The sequence below is a fragment of the Actinia tenebrosa genome, unplaced genomic scaffold (genome assembly GCF_029948245.1).
Source record: "Actinia tenebrosa isolate PJP-AT-01 unplaced genomic scaffold, QUT_ActTen_1.0 PGA_scaffold0__85_contigs__length_37466705, whole genome shotgun sequence".
NCBI classification, from domain to species: Eukaryota; Metazoa; Cnidaria; class Anthozoa; order Actiniaria; family Actiniidae; genus Actinia; species Actinia tenebrosa.
Window position 1 is genome coordinate 10,232,302 of NW_028292569.1, and position 17,179 is coordinate 10,249,480.

Consider the following 17,179-nt stretch of genomic DNA (forward strand, 5'->3'; position numbering starts at 1 on the left):
TCACCTTTTCTCAGATCTCCGACCGACAACGGTTTTTGAAATAAATGTATATGTATTTTCTATTTTAAAAAGCGCCATTGTATTATATAACGAGACATTACATTTTAAATATAAGTTTATTTATTTCGTATTGAACAAATGTTTGTGCTGTTTTACCGACCCATAAAAAACGCTTTAATAAAATTCCAAGATCTTGAAAGTCACACAATAGTGTAGAAAACAATTTACTTATTTTAACTTAACTTATACCATTTGAACAAAAAGCCATTATCTTGACTATCGTATTTTGTATTGTTTCATAAGCCGGGTAGGAGTGCCTTATCCGTTTCTTGTCCTAATACAAATCGGTCAAAACTTTAGAAGTTCGCAAAAGTTTGAAAATTATTTAGTTGTTTATAAAAGTGAAAAATTTCAGTGCAAAAAGTCTTTAAAATGTGCAAATTTCAGTGAAAACTTTTAGTGGAAAATGTGTGTTTATTTTCAAAAGGGGCTTATGGTAGAAATTTAAGCATATCGATGTAAAGTTTTTGTATGAAAACAGCAAATTGTTCTAATTTTTTAGCTTAGGTAGCCACTTTTTTGTTCATTCTAAACTATTTTTATTACAAGATCTCGTATTAACTTTGGAATTTCTACGTACCGTTGCTACGATACCGTTAAAATGGCCGTTCTTAGATACCATTATCGAAGCCTTTAGTTGCGAAGAAACTGACGATAATTATCGTTGCTAAGATACCACTGAATGTTACAAGGAATTTAAATGGGTGCTTAGTTGCAATCGTTGCTGCTTAAAAATACAATTATTTTCGTTGCTAAGACACTGTTGATAATTACTGTTGCTAAGATACGGCAGTCGCTTAGATACTGAACAAGTCTGCGTAAGCAGCGATCTGAACGGTGATGGTTCCAGGTACTTCTTCATATTGACGGCGGCGGCGTCCTTTGAGGTTGTGAGTTGACTGGGTTTTGGAGTTGGTGATGTTAATTGGTATCTTGGCTTGGCCCATGAATGTATCAATTGTCCAGTTATAGTCCCAAATCTATATAGAATAATAAGATATAATTTTATTTTAATTTTTTATAATCGCTTAGATGTTACGTAAAAATCAACATGTGAGCTGAGCGTTGCGTGCATAGAATATTAAATGTAGTGGTAGTGCGTGTGAGCGAAAAGTGTCCCCAATTAGTACGAAAGCGCTAGAACGACTTTTAAATAAAAGTGATTTTTTCATTTTCGACGGAATTGTCAAAAAAGCCATTTGAGTGAGGGAATTATTTTCGGCAGATTTGAAAAAGCCATTTCATTGAGGTAACCAAGAATCTGCATGAAAACCATGCAAGAGTGGTAAACTAGTACCGAATTTTTCAAACTCGAAAACTTTTAAATAGTCATTGTGAAGTGCAGGGAAATTAAATAGGAATAAGAAAGCAGGTATTTAAGTCAGCGTGGTAAAAATATTTTAAGAATTTAAAAAGCCATTATTAAAGTGAAGAAACCAGGAATATTTTTTCAACAAAAGCTTTTAAATTTAAAACAGTATAAATTTAAAGCCAGGCATTCGGCAACCATTTAAGTGCGGTAAAATATTTTCCTACGAAAACTTCAAAAAGACATTAAAGTGAAGAAACCAGGAATATGAGCAAACCTATTCAAATGCTGCAAAGTATCTTTACTTTGAATTTTTTTTTTAAAAGATACCCAAGAGTAGCGAACAATAAATCCATTAAGTAAGATGTAGGTAAGAAACCATTCAATTGCTGTAAAGAAACCTTCCCTTACTGCACATACCTGGATGGTAATCTGGCTTTTCTGTGGCTGCCTGACATAGAACAGTGCGCCAGCGTTCCACTTCGGTTCCAGCGTGTTTTTGAGTACTGGTGTTTTAACCTTTCGTCCTTCGCATGAGATGGTGGCGTACGGGTCTGGAGCTACCGAAGAAGTGAAAATAGAATATTAACAAGAAGATGATTTAAGAAACGTACGGTTTTTTCTTTGGGGGGGGGGGGGGGGGGGGGGGGGGGGGGGGAGGGGAGGGATGGGGTATTCGCAGCAAACTCCACAAGGAAACAGTATTTGTCAAAATAAAAACAGATTTGACTCGCCAACAAATCCTACGATTCTTACTGGAGACCCTCCCGTTTGTAGCCCCAGCCCAACCCCTCAATAAAAAAAAAACATAACTTCCTTTGTATGAACCTCAAAACATAATTAGTGTTGGTTCATTGTCATTAATAAACCTTTTTAGCTGGACCGTAATGTTCTCCCAATTCAGATCACATACATATCATTCCTTATAGTATAATTTAATTTATGAAATGTGTTTTAGTGTTTTTAGTGTTTTTTGTGTTTTGTTTTGTTTTTGTTTTTTGCTTTTTTTCGATGTAGCATACACTTAACATATAATTTAATTGTTCAACCGTTAATTATTTCCAACTAGATATCTATTGGACAATCCAACAAAGCAAAGTGACAAAACCTAAAACTAAAATTTTTGCGCATTATCATCAAAATGGCATTGTTTTTAAACACTACGTTTATCTAAAACCTCCACCGTCATACTCAGATAGGATTTGACGTCATAAAAGTGATGTCATTTTCCAGATATGACGTCATACTTACTCAAGCTTACTCCTGTTCTCTGCAGGCCTGATGCACTGACGATGTAGACAGAGACGATACACTGTGGTGCACGGCACTGCGGTAGACAACACCAGATCTTGCTACCAACTGAGTGCTCTTGGTCTAAAAATCTATAGAAGGAAGATTCGGTGTATTACGAGATGTTAATTAGCAATGATTTTATAACCAGCACCATGACGTTATAGAAACACCCAACACCGTAAATTGTCAGTTTGATTATCATCATCAATAAGATCATCTTCACCAACACGATCATCTTCACCAACACGATCATCATCATCAACACGATCATCATCGTCAACACGATCATCTTCACCAACACGATCATCATCGTCAACACGATCATCATCGTCAACACGATCATCTTCACCAACACGATCATCATCGTCAACAAGATCATCTTCACCAACACGATCATCATCAACGTGTTCCTGACATCATCAACACGATCATCATCATCAACGTGTTCCTGACATCATCAACACGACCATCATCGTCAACACGATCATCATCATCAACACGATCATCATCGTCAACACGATCATCATCATCAACACGATCATCATCATCAACACGATCATCATCATCAACACGATCATCATCATCAACACGATCATCATCGTCAACACGATCATCATCGTCAACACGATCATCATCGTCAACACGATCATCATCGTCAACACGATCATCATCGTCAACACGATCATCATCATCAACACGATCATCATCGTCAACACGATCATCTTCACCAACACGATCATCATCGTCAACACGATCATCATCGTCAACACGATCATCTTCACCAACACGATCATCATCGTCAACAAGATCATCTTCACCAACACGATCATCATCAACGTGTTCCTGACATCATCAACACGATCATCATCATCAACGTGTTCCTGACATCATCAACACGACCATCATCGTCAACACGATCATCATCATCAACACGATCATCATCGTCAACACGATCATCATCATCAACACGATCATCATCATCAACACGATCATCATCATCAACACGATCATCATCATCAACACGATCATCATCGTCAACACGATCATCATCGTCAACACGATCATCATCGTCAACACGATCATCATCGTCAACACGATCATCATCGTCAACACGATCATCATCATCAACACGATCATCATCGTCAACACGATCATCATCATCAACACGATCATCATCATCAACACGATCATCATCATCACGATCATCATCATCAACACGATCATCATCGTCAACACGATCATCATCGTCAACACGATCATCATCGTCAACACGATCATCATCGTCAACACGATCATCATCGTCAACACGATCATCATCGTCAACACGATCATCATCGTCAACACGATCATCATCGTCAACACGATCATCATCGTCAACACGATCATCATCGTCAACACGATCATCATCGTCAACACGATCATCATCGTCAACACGATCATCATCATCAACACGATCATCATCGTCAACACGATCATCATCGTCAACACGATCATCATCATCAACACGATCATCATCGTCAACACGATCATCATCGTCAACACGATCATCATCATGAACACGATCATCATCATGAACACGATCATCATCATGAACACGATCATCATCGTCAACACGATCATCATCGTCAACACGATCATCATCGTCAACACGATCATCATCATCAACACGATCATCATCATCAACACGATCATCATCATCAACACGATCATCATCAACACGATCATCATCATCAACACGATCATCATCATCAACACGATCATCATCATCAACACGATCATCATCATCAACACGGTCATCATCATCAACACGATCATCATCATCAACACGATCATCATCATCAACACGATCATCATCATCATCACGATCATCATCATCACGATCATCATCATCAACACGATCATCATCATCATCACGATCATCATCATCAACACGATCATCATCATCAACACGATCATCATCATCAACACGACCATCATCATCAACACGGTCATCATCATCAACACGATCATCATCATCAACACGATCATTATCAACACGATCATCATCATCAACACGATCATCATCATCAACACGATCATCATCATCAACACGTTCATCATCATCAACATCATCATCATCATCAACACGATCATCATCGTCAACACGATCATCATCATCAACACGATCATCATCATCAACACGATCATCATCGTCAACACGATCATCATCGTCAACACGATCATCATCGTCAACACGATCATCATCGTCAACACGATCATCATCGTCAACACGATCATCATCGTCAACACGATCATCATCGTCAACACGATCATCATCGTCAACACGATCATCATCGTCAACACGATCATCATCGTCAACACGATCATCATCATCAACACGATCATCATCGTCAACACGATCATCATCGTCAACACGATCATCATCATCAACACGATCATCATCGTCAACACGATCATCATCGTCAACACGATCATCATCACATCATGAACACGATCATCATCATGAACACGATCATCATCATGAACACGATCATCATCGTCAACACGATCATCATCGTCAACACGATCATCATCGTCAACACGATCATCATCATCAACACGATCATCATCATCAACACGATCATCATCATCAACACGATCATCATCAACACGATCATCATCATCAACACGATCATCATCATCAACACGATCATCATCATCAACACGATCATCATCATCAACACGGTCATCATCATCAACACGATCATCATCATCAACACGATCATCATCATCAACACGATCATCATCATCATCACGATCATCATCATCACGATCATCATCATCAACACGATCATCATCATCATCACGATCATCATCATCAACACGATCATCATCATCAACACGATCATCATCATCAACACGACCATCATCATCAACACGGTCATCATCATCAACACGATCATCATCATCAACACGATCATGATCAACACGATCATCATCATCAACACGATCATCATCATCAACACGATCATCATCATCAACACGCTCATCATCATCAACATCATCATCATCATCAACACGATCATCATCGTCAACACGATCATCATCATCAACACGATCATCATCATCAACACGATCATCATCATGAACACGATCATCACCATCATCACGATCATCATCATCAACACGATCATCATCATCAACACGATCATCATCATCAACACGATCATCATCATCAACACGATCATCATCATCAACACGATCATCATCGTCAACACGATCATCATCATCAACACGATCATCATCGTCAACACGATCATCATCATCAACACGATCATCATCATCAACACGACCATCATCATCAACACGGTCATCATCATCAACACGATCATCATCATCAACACGATCATCATCATCAACACGATCATTATCAACACGATCATCATCATCAACACGATCATCATCATCAACACGATCATCATCATCAACACGGTCATCATCATCAACATCATCATCATCATCAACACGATCATCATCGTCAACACGATCATCATCATCAACACGATCATCATCATCAACACGATCATCATCATGAACACGATCATCACCATCATCACGATCATCATCATCAACACGATCATCATCATCAACACGGTCATCATCATCAACACGATCATCATCATCAACACGATCATCATCATCAACACGATCATCATCGTCAACACGATCATCATCATCAACACGATCATCATCGTCAACACGATCATCATCATCAACACGATCATCATCATCAACACGATCATCATCATCAACACGATCATCATCATCAACACGATCATCATCGTCAACACGATCATCATCGTCAACACGATCATCATCGTCAACACGATCATCATCGTCAACACGATCATCATCGTCAACACGATCATCATCATCAACACGATCATCATCATCAACACGATCATCATCGTCAACACGATCATTATCGTCAACACGGTCATCATCATCAACACGATCATCATCAACACGATCATCATCATCAAATAATCATATATCACAGGGAAGGCAGAGCATAACATATATTACTTTTTCTTAGCTCAACGTAAATCGACGTAAACCTCCTCACTTTAGAAAACTGCTTCTTAGCCTTCCCCCTACTACTTTAAAAATAGCTTTGCCGTCTCTGCACCAACACGATCACCATCACCGTTAACATATTCACCATGATCATCATCATGTATTATCATCATCAACACCATCATCTTCATCAGTCACCATCATCAACCCATCATCATCATCATCATCTTCACAAACATCACCGTCATCATCATCATCAGTCACCATCGTCACCACCACTGATCATCACCATCATCATCATCATTAGTTATCATCGTCACCACCACTGATCATCACCGTCATCATCGTCACCACCACCGCCACCACCATCATCATGTATCGTCATCATTACCATCTCTAATCATCACCATCATATAAATCACCGTGTCCGTTTCCCTTACCTGGCACGTGATCGTTTTTCAGTGTAGATTCTTATCATAAAGTTCCCAGACACCTCTGGTTCATACGTGGACGGTACCACCACATACCGTCCCTTCCCAAGATGCAGACGACTCATAATCTCACGAGCATTGATGAAGATGGAATCTCCTGCCTTCTTGAACACTGTGTGAACACGGTACTTGCGGTTTTCTTCCACCTAAAAATGCGAACAATTAGGTTAGCTAAGAATAATTTGATTAAAGTCAGGGTTCACATAATAATACTTTACTGTTTGTCTTTGAATTAGAATTTTTAAAACATCTTTACAAACGTTTCGATCCGTGACGCGGAGCCTATTTTCCTTTTGTTTTGGTTGAGTGAGAAAAATAGACTTTGCCAATGTAGGACGTTATACTTGTCGTGCCTGCGTGGCGTAACTTAGCAACGCTGTCATGATTTTGACAGCCGCTCTAATCAAACAACGTTTGGGGCCACGGTGTGTTACATTTGCTTATGCGCACCACATGTACCCGGTTGAAACCCGGTTTTAAAACTGTTTTCGTTCGTCCACGATTGTGGACGGCGGTGTATCAAAGGAAACGCTCTACATCGGCAGAGTCTCCCTCTTCCCCGCCAAAAAGAAGGGAGAGAAAGAGGAGAGACTTTGCTAGCAGGGAATTCTTCAGTGTGCCAAACAAACAGATCAAGTATAATCAGCTAAGCTAATGTTATCTATCCACTGTAAGTTCCTACCAATACCCCACATAGCTGGCAGAGGTTGAAATAACGATACATGGAATGATGGTGATGTTGACACATGATGATGATAATTTATTATATATTATAAAATAACTGTTATAAATTTCGCGTTCTCATTGGTTGGGAGCGCGTGCTTTATGAGAGCACACAGCACACGCGCGCACTTTCAGTTTCGTCATTCCTATCTAAAATAACAGTTTTTGTAATTTGTATTTTATAAAAGTAATAAGAATCTTGCTTGTTGTGCTGTGTGAAGTTATAAAGCACTCGGGGATTGGCAGAACACTCGAAAAGTGACGATAAGCACTCCGACACGCGTCGGGCTTCTTATTATATTTTTCTCGTGTTCTGCTAACTTAACCCCCGCGAGCTTTACACAGCACGCGCGCGCGTTTTCTATTTCTTAATGATGATGATACTTTATTATATATATGATGATGATGATGGTAATGATGGTGATGAGAATCATAGTGGTGACGATGATGACTGATGATGATGAGCATTGTAGTGATGGTGATGATTTTGGTGATGGTGTGGCGTGAATGATGGTGACGATGATCGTTTTTCTCTTCATATAACGGAACTCAAACTAAGACAAAGTATTGCGATGATGATGATGATGGTAATGATGATGGATGGCAGTGATCATGAAGAAGTTAACGATGATAATGATGATTATGGCGGTGATGATGAAGATGATGATGATACAGCCAGCTGATCTAAAATAAGGACGCAAAAATGAGATCTCTGGGGCGTCATGAAGCTTGACAAAATTGGTCAGCAAAATAAAACAAAACAAAACAAAAAAATTCTCACCATTGGAATAATAGCATAAAACTCATTAATTATTGTCAGACTGTTATGGAACACTTATTAGCAACATTCTATTTTCATTTGATGGCCTGTATACCATCATTTCAAGGAGGAAAAGTGCCACCTCAGTTTTGCAAATTTTCTTTATTCTGATTAACTAGCATTTTTGCTAAGATCAGCTAGATGGCCATACAACAGTGATAATGATGGTAATAGTAATGATAATAATTTTGATTATATAAATGAGTATTTTCACTTTAATTCTCTTGAGTATTATTATTTTTTCGACTCACCTTCATAACATAGAATCCAATAGTCAGATTTGTGGCGCCTTTACTCTTGTCCTTACGCCTGTCTTCTTGCATCAAAGCTATCATCGCTTGGCCCGACTCACCGTCCTTCACATCAAAGGCGTACTAAAAAGTAAATATTTCACAGTGTTGGTGAAGACTATCGAGATTTCTCTTTGTCAGTCTTCGTCGACGTAACTGTGTACATTTTGAATTGTTAACAGGGCGTTTGGAAATTTAGGACCATTTGGGTTTTCAAACTTACAATGCGGACACACTAAACGGGAATTTAAGATAAAAAACTTTAGCCAATAAGGAGAGAGCAAAATTAGTATCATATTGACCTTAGCCAATCACAATCTCTCATTCCCAAAGTTGTTGATAATATCTAAGTTTTTTTCCTCAAAGTATCTAGGCGTCGTTCCTTGCTCCTGATTCGTTCACATTTACACTTTTTTCTGTGAGTTAATATTTTTTCTGTACCTGCGGATTCTTGAGGAAGGAAGCCCTGTTCTGGACACAACCTCCTGCATTCTGTCCAGGCGTCCACTGATAATTGTGCTTATATACATGCCACTGCTTGAAGATAACATTAATTATCGACGGGTTGACCACGTGACAAAGCGTTGCATTGGTGAAATGCGAGCAGAAGTCCTCGAATGACATCCTGTTACGATTCAAATGAAACTTGACTTAAATAGATACATTTTAAAAATGCACGCAATGCAACAATGGTGACAACAGATCTAGACGTCATACGTGGTAGTCATAGCTACAACTGATATTAGAGCATAGCAATGGTAACGTTAGCCGGGAATTGACGTATTACTTGCGTTTAACTATGCACTTATAATACTCTAGATAAATGCTTAGCCAATAAAAATCCTTGGACAATGTAATTTTACGGTCACGGGTCGGCACGTCTGTAAAATGTTCTAAACATGGACCGATGAGTATTTCAAAAGCGAGGGTAGTGCAAGATGTAGTATGCCATCCTTCCTGGCCTTTTTCATGGCTCCCCTTTCATGATGAATATTGTTTCAGCCTCCTTCCCCCTCCCCTTTGAATAATGACTGGTTCCTCATACAAGAATAGGACGTTTGTATGATGGCGTCATTGATCTTTACTACCAGACTCCCTTGCACACTTTCTTTTGTTCAGTTAATTAGCACCAATTGTCTTACTATTCTCATGAGGAAATACAAATTTAAATAAGAAAGAAAATTCGCCAAGCATTATGGTAGTGGGAGTCAAATGATGCATCATGCAAACGTAGTATTGCTCTTAAGAATCTCCCAGGTGGCTGCGCGCATATTAGTGATCATGCCAGATTCTGTATTAATCCTCCTCTCCTCCAATTGTAAACTACCCACACATTCGTTCAATAAGTACATAGAAAAGTACTCACCAGAATTCACCATCATTATCAAAAATTATTCCCATTTTTTTCCTGTCATTTTCCTTCAACTTGTTCCACTCCTCAGATCTATAATCACAATATTTGATCAACAGTTACAATAAACAAGCTACGTGCAATTATAATAAGTCCATCTTTCATGTCCTCGCTAAAAATTGATTTAAAACGGTCCCAGTGATGAACCTTGAAGAAACCCAATGTTGATGCTTAGCCTCCTCCGAATGCATCTCTCTTGTCTCTTCTCTGCTTTCGAGTATTGGGCTTCCTGTGTCTTTAGGATGAGGCTAGTCTCTTTCAACAGGAATCCCAATTCGCGACACAGGAATCCCAATTCGTGACACAGGAATCCCAATTCAACAAAAAAGAGACGAAAGACGCCTGCGGAGGAGGCTAGTTGATGCTGATGATTGTAATTCTGATTTTTGATTCCCGTGGACCCAAAACCCTGGTTCCAGTGATTATGAAACTCTGGAGCAATCCCATGCTAGTGATTTTATTCCCCATTTCCCAAACCAAGTCATCAAATCTGATTTTCCATTCTATTTTAGAGACTGAAATAGTGTGCCTCTTTTTCCCTGATTTTAGTATTTTTCAGTGCAACAGCAATTACCCATCACTCCAGGCACCATTCCACTCCTTCTGTCCCCAGGGATTTCTCAGCCGGATCATGTGAAAATGCTGCTTGTTAAACAAACTCAATAGTCCCTCTCCAATGGTTACCTACAAAAAATAAAAACCACACTTTCAATAAAGCTCATGGGATCCCAGTGTTGTGAATTATGAATACCACAGGGAGCCCAACCTTCTTAACATCTGTTACTCCATAAGCATGACCTTTGACCAAGCCTGTCTCTAGCTTTTGCTCCATCTCATTGCGGTTGGTAATCTGAAAAAGTAAGTAGTAATGCATTCGGAATTTACAGCTTCTAACTCTCAATTTAACTCAAAGTTTAGGTAGGGGTTGCCCTCCCTCAGTATGTCCCTGGTAAAATCTTGATAAGGTAACTTAAATGCCACAGGTAGCCCAACACCACAGGTAAACCAACACCAAACTAACCTTAATAGATGCACTCATCAAGGACTGGTCTTTCATTCCTTTTTGCATGGTCTTGAAGAGTTGTTCTCTCTTCTCTGGGTCATTTGCATAACCTCCTTCTTTAAGGTTGACAGACTCCCCCACCCCACCGGTGAAGTCGACAAGAGCATCGCCTGTGTTGCCGGCCTCTAGTGCCTCGTATGTTCCTGCCATTCTGGAATATAAATGACAGACTGAGTAAGATACATGTACCATATGGAGTATGGGGAAAGAGGGGTAGGTGGGGCTGTTATCATATCATATACTATGGGTGATGACAATGTAAGTCATCAGTGACTTATTAATAAACCTTGGTTACATTTTTCAATTATAATTACAATCACGATGGTAGTTTGGATGTCAATGATAATAGTGGTGATAGTGGCAACACTGGCATGATGATGGTGATGATGAAGATGATTATTATTATGGCAATGATGATGATGATGCCAGATGGTGATGATGATGATGATGGTTGTGGTGATGAAGAAAATGCTTTAGTGGTGTGATGATAACAATCTTGATAACATTAATGATGGAACATCAAATGATTCTGCTGAAATGATGATATATTTAGTGTTTGTAACAATGCTGCCATGATAGTGGCAATGGTGGATTTTTATGATGATGGTGGTGATGATGGTGGTAATGATGGTTATCATAATAATAATGATGATGATTGCAGAGTAATGAATAATTTTTTTCGAATGGCATCATATATTACCTAGATAACAGTCCTCCAATACTTACTTTGCATACGCCTTTTCAACCAAAGCACTCCAGAATTCATTCTTCTCCGTCGAGTGAATATAAACAAGCTCTCCATTGATGGTCGGCAACATGTCATCCACTACAACTTCTGTCCATTTCCCTTGCCTGTAGAACCTAAAGCGAAATATTCCTTTATAGTTGTCAGGATGTTGTGGGTCCCATTCTTGGTGCTTCTTGTCTGGAATCACCTAAAGAATATATATAATATTAGTAATATGATTAGCGTCACATACTCAGATTAGATCTATAAAAACACTGGAAATCATGGGAGGTTCTCAGGAATAAGCCATGAAATAACCAGTGACAACATATTAACCTAAAAAAAACAAAGAAACTTTTTGAGAATGTGTTGACACTAAGGACCGAAAAAAATCCATTTGATCATACAAGGCTTCCAAAATGAATGTAAAAAAAGGTCGAAGGTTTTTTAAACACTTTAAACTTCATTTTCTTCTTTTAAAACTAATTAAAATAAAATGGAAAGTAACATGAATTTCGCATGAATTCCAGGAGTGGGACCAAGATTATTGATGTGCCTAACTCCCGTCTCTCCCCTAGGAAAAGTATTGAGGGGAAGGAGATTAGCAGTAGAACTAAAGGTAGTAGGGAGAAGAACAAGATGAAATATCAGTATGAAAAAGTTATCATACATATTATACCTTATCGAGCAGTGATGGTCGCAGTGCCAGTGATGAGCAGGCGGCCACAAACCAACAGTTGCCTAGTTTTCCCTGCGTCACATCATGACTATCTGCACCACCGACAAAAAGCTTTGGTTCAAGAGGAGCACAAATATCCTGTACAACATATAATACAAAATGATTTATAACATATTATAATTACCATTTGAATGCAAAAGGAAAGATAAAATGAAGTCCATCAATTACAGTGCAACACACGAAAGTATGACCACAGTTAATGTGTGTGCATAGTTCTATGCACGGGTTCTTTACATTTAACTGGTTTTACCAAATAAGGCATGCAAACACTCGTTTGACAGGAAAAACCTGGTGCATGAAAAATACACAAGCACATTAAAAGGGGTCATACTTTTGTGCGTTGCACTGTAAAGCTGTCAAGAGAACCACTTGAGGAGGAAATGGAAAAATGGAAGGGAAATGTACACTCTTCCTTACACTTCATCCTGTATTATTCTAATAAAATTTGTAAAACATTTTACTAAAAAATAAAAAAATCCTTAGATTATTTTTTAGGGTTTCGAAATTATCATACTACAGTGGAAAAAAGGGCAGTTTATAAAATTTTTGATAAATAATGAATAAAGTTCATTTTTATGAGCAAAAGAACAATTAATAATTATTAGTCAGCTGAGTCATACCATACAAACCAATATTCAAATTGCTCTCACAACAGAAGTACTTTACAATTTACAACAATCTTAAAGCATTTAGAAAGCATATATGATCATTTAAGCGTTAAGTAATTGTCTCTTGGAGATAAATCCTGAATATTAAAATCCTTAAAAGAGAAAACTCGAAAAAGTAATTTAAATGTTCAGATATATAAATAAAAGAAAAATAAATAAATATAGATTAGCTTTTTAGGAGTTTAAGAAAAATCTAACACCAATTTTAGGTTTAAAATTTAACTCGTTAAAATGTATTGTTTTTCGAGAATTGAATATTTTTTGAATACTAAAAAGCTTAAAAACACCCCAAAACTACCTTTTCGAGGGACCAAGGAAACCTCGTTTGTGGCTCGCATAATATCTTAACTTTGGAAATTATTTAACTGACCGCTTTTTAAAAGCAACCATACAATCCATAGATCCAATCGAAAGGAAGATTAATATTGTGAATTAGCGTATTTACATTCTAACTCAAATATAACATGTAAAATATTAGAGTGAAACACGAAGTTATTTATTTCAAAGCGTGCGATAATCGTGACTTAAATTGAAGCGATATTTACAAATAAGCTTTTTTAAGTTTTAAAGCTGTTTTGATTAGGCTTTGAAAGCGATTTTTTTGTGCGTTGTTTTGTGCCCTAGTAGGTAGCCTACCTTAGGTCTCTTCCAGACGACCCGCTCAGCCACATTTGAACGACTAAAGAACAGTGACTGGGCTTCTGGAGGAAACTCCTTGTCAACGAACAAGCTTTGTTCTCTTTCACATTGGGACTTGAGATTGGAATACTTCTGATCCCGATAGTAATGAAGACGAACCATGGTTAGAGAGTCAAAGACTCAAGAACAGCACCAATATTTCGAATACCTTGCAGAACTTATGGGCGCATTCACGCGGATCATAGGAGCACACCTTCTCGAAGCCTCCAGCCGGAAGTAATTTAGTATTCTAATTTTTTTACTTCCGGTAGTGGAATAAAATAATACTAGTATCATTAAACCATATCTACTTCTGATAAATTGTGCCTTTTCTCTCGTTGAATCAATCAAATTTTAATTTGTAATATTAAAAGGAAAATTACTTATTTAATATTATTTTGATAATGAAGCTTTATAGTTATTCTAGGTAACCTCTACCATTCTCAAGGGCGGATCCAGGGTTTTTTGAAGAGAGGTCTCAGGGGTAAATTTTGTGGGCAAGGGAATCCCAGTCGCATTTTTACCACAGGAACAGGTCGCGACACCCCCGACCCTCCCCCTGGATCTATGGCGTTCCATCTCCGCCAAAATTGATGGTTTGTATTTGAAGTTCATCACATGAATTTTGCATTCGAGTAAATTTTTTTATGTTATCATCTTGTATTTCATATGCTTCATCAAGGGTTCAACATACGTGTTTTATATTTGTCGTTCATGTTTTATATTCTTGATTGTCGCTGATTCATTCTAAACTCCACGCCACGTATTTGTCCTTTGAGTTTCACATTACAAACTCGACGACTTTTATTTTCAACTCAACTTCACGCTCCGGTGAACTCGGTTGACCTTGGTAGCCGCTGACCTAAAACAACGCAGTCGTAGGTATGAAAAGAAAAGAAAATGGCGGCAGAGTTTGCCCTCTGTTGTTGAAGAGACAATTCGGCAGCTTGATACAAACCGCCAACAGGAGGATGACTGTAGTAGCTTATTGCTTCGTTTAGAGTATCCTAAACCGTATCTAAACCGCATGTGGAAATGTTCATGTCTTTAATTTGTTTCGTATAAATAAGTACTATGATTACACTGGGACTATCTAGCATTCACTGCGGCCGTCAGCTTCTTGCTTTAGGCCCAGACAACGTTTATTGGAATAGGTGTATAAACGCAATAAAATTTAAAAACTAATCTTTCTACGTGGAATATACAATTCTTAGATTTTTTTTATCCTGATATCCTAATGCCAAAATGAGACATTCTCCTTTCGATGGTTATGGACACTCCTAGCAAAAGACTTTATTTGCGGCACAGAAAACCCACTTTCTACAAGGTGAGAGACGTTGATCTTCAGAAACCTTGAAAGAAGGGCGACCTGGGTGGCCAGTTAACACTTTTTCTGCCCTAGATTCATGAGATATAAACTATTGTTTTTCGTTCCTTAAGCATTTTATCGCTAATCCAATGCCAGCCACGATTGAGGCCGGTAGTTAACCTTTATTAATAATTGTAGGGTTTAGGATACTCTAAACGAAGCAATAAGCTACTACAGTCATCCTCCTGTTGGCGGTTTGTATCAAGCTGCCGAATTGTCTCTTCAACAACAGAGGGCAAACTCTGCCGCCATTTTCTTTTCTTTTCATACCTACGACTGCGTTGTTTTAGGTCAGCGGCTACCAAGGTCAACCGAGTTCACCGGAGCGTGAAGTTGAGTTGAAAATAAAAGTCGTCGAGTTTGTAATGTGAAACTCAAAGGACAAATACGTGGCGTGGAGTTTAGAATGAATCAGCGACAATCAAGAATATAAAACATGAACGACAAATATAAAACACGTATGTTGAACCCTTGATGAAGCATATGAAATACAAGATGATAACATAAAAAAATTTACTCGAATGCAAAATTCATGTGATGAACTTCAAATACAAACCATCAATTTTGGCGGGGATGGAACGCCATATGGATCCGCCCTTGATTCTTTTGTAAATGTACTTATATCTATATTTTTCTCTATTGTAATATATCTTTGGTATAAATCAAGCATATTGTATTGTATTGTATTGTATATGAAAATAGACGAAACGTCAAAATTTTTTTCAACACATCGTGCCTCAAACCGAAAAAAAGTAGAATTCAAAATTATTTATCTGGTGATTGCTTATTAGATTCTCCTAGACAGGAACATCCTTAATCGATGCTCTCAACAAAGATCAATGCATTGTTGTAAGCGAGGATTATCACTAAGGTTTTATAAAAAATTGAAAAAGATTTCATTAAGGTGACTGCCTACTTTTAAAAATTGATTTAAACTTTTTTTTAAACTTCGATTTTCCAAATTGAAATTTAATGCTGATTCTAAATTTGGAAAGAAAAATAAGTAGGTGTCCCGAGCTCGTTTTCGAGATAATCAGCATTTAATGGAAGCCTACGCACGAGCTTTTGGAGTAAAAATTGCGCCGCCGGAAGTGATTAGAAAAAAATTAAGATTCATAATATAATAGTTATTCGCAGACTATATGATTGCACGAATGAAGGCTAATCAATCATTCTACAATAATACATGGATATTTTCGACAAAAAGACAAAGAGACACATTGATTTGTCTTATTTTGTAGTTTCGGTGCTCGTAAAAAATCTCATAAAGTCGAACAAAAATCCCTACAAAAAGCTATTTTTTCATGTGTTGCTGATTTAAACTTTTCCTAAAATGTTGATATAACCTAGATTTTTAGGAGTTTTTTCGAATAAGCTATTAAAAAAAAAAAAGAGTCCCGTGCAAAATTTGTTAATTTATTCGAATATTGAAATCTTAGGATGCGCCTGCGATAATTAGCATAATCCAGCGGATCTTGGCAA

The 17,179-nt window shown here is 37.9% G+C and overlaps 1 protein-coding gene across 1 annotated transcript; it reads right to left on the reverse strand.

The window, feature by feature from the left end:
- Window positions 1-97: 97 nt before the first annotated feature.
- LOC116301588 (calpain-5-like) lies at window positions 98-14,529 on the reverse strand. Its single transcript, XM_031710670.2, has 13 exons — window positions 14,287-14,529; window positions 12,923-13,060; window positions 12,243-12,451; window positions 11,475-11,667; window positions 11,220-11,303; window positions 11,028-11,137; window positions 10,409-10,486; window positions 9,484-9,667; window positions 9,004-9,126; window positions 7,159-7,355; window positions 2,621-2,751; window positions 1,790-1,929; window positions 98-1,040 (listed from the first exon to the last, which is right to left on the reverse strand). Exons 1-13 carry the CDS (start codon window positions 14,449-14,451, stop codon window positions 858-860), a joined length of 1,935 nt encoding a protein of 644 aa, XP_031566530.1. The 5' UTR covers window positions 14,452-14,529; the 3' UTR covers window positions 98-857.
- Window positions 14,530-17,179: the final 2,650 nt, after the last annotated feature.

Bases quoted from the DNA above. Each gene is read 5' to 3' on its own strand.
- LOC116301588 (XM_031710670.2), bottom strand. From the start codon at position 14,451: ATGGTTCGTCTTCATTACTATCGGGATCAGAAGTATTCCAATCTCAAG. The intron at 9,127-9,483 runs GTACAGAAAAAA...TTTACTTTTTAG, and splicing joins CCTTCCTCAAGAATCCGCAG to TACGCCTTTGATGTGAAGGA. The intron at 1,041-1,789 runs GTATGTGCAGTA...TATTCTATATAG, and splicing joins AAAGCCAGATTACCATCCAG to ATTTGGGACTATAACTGGAC.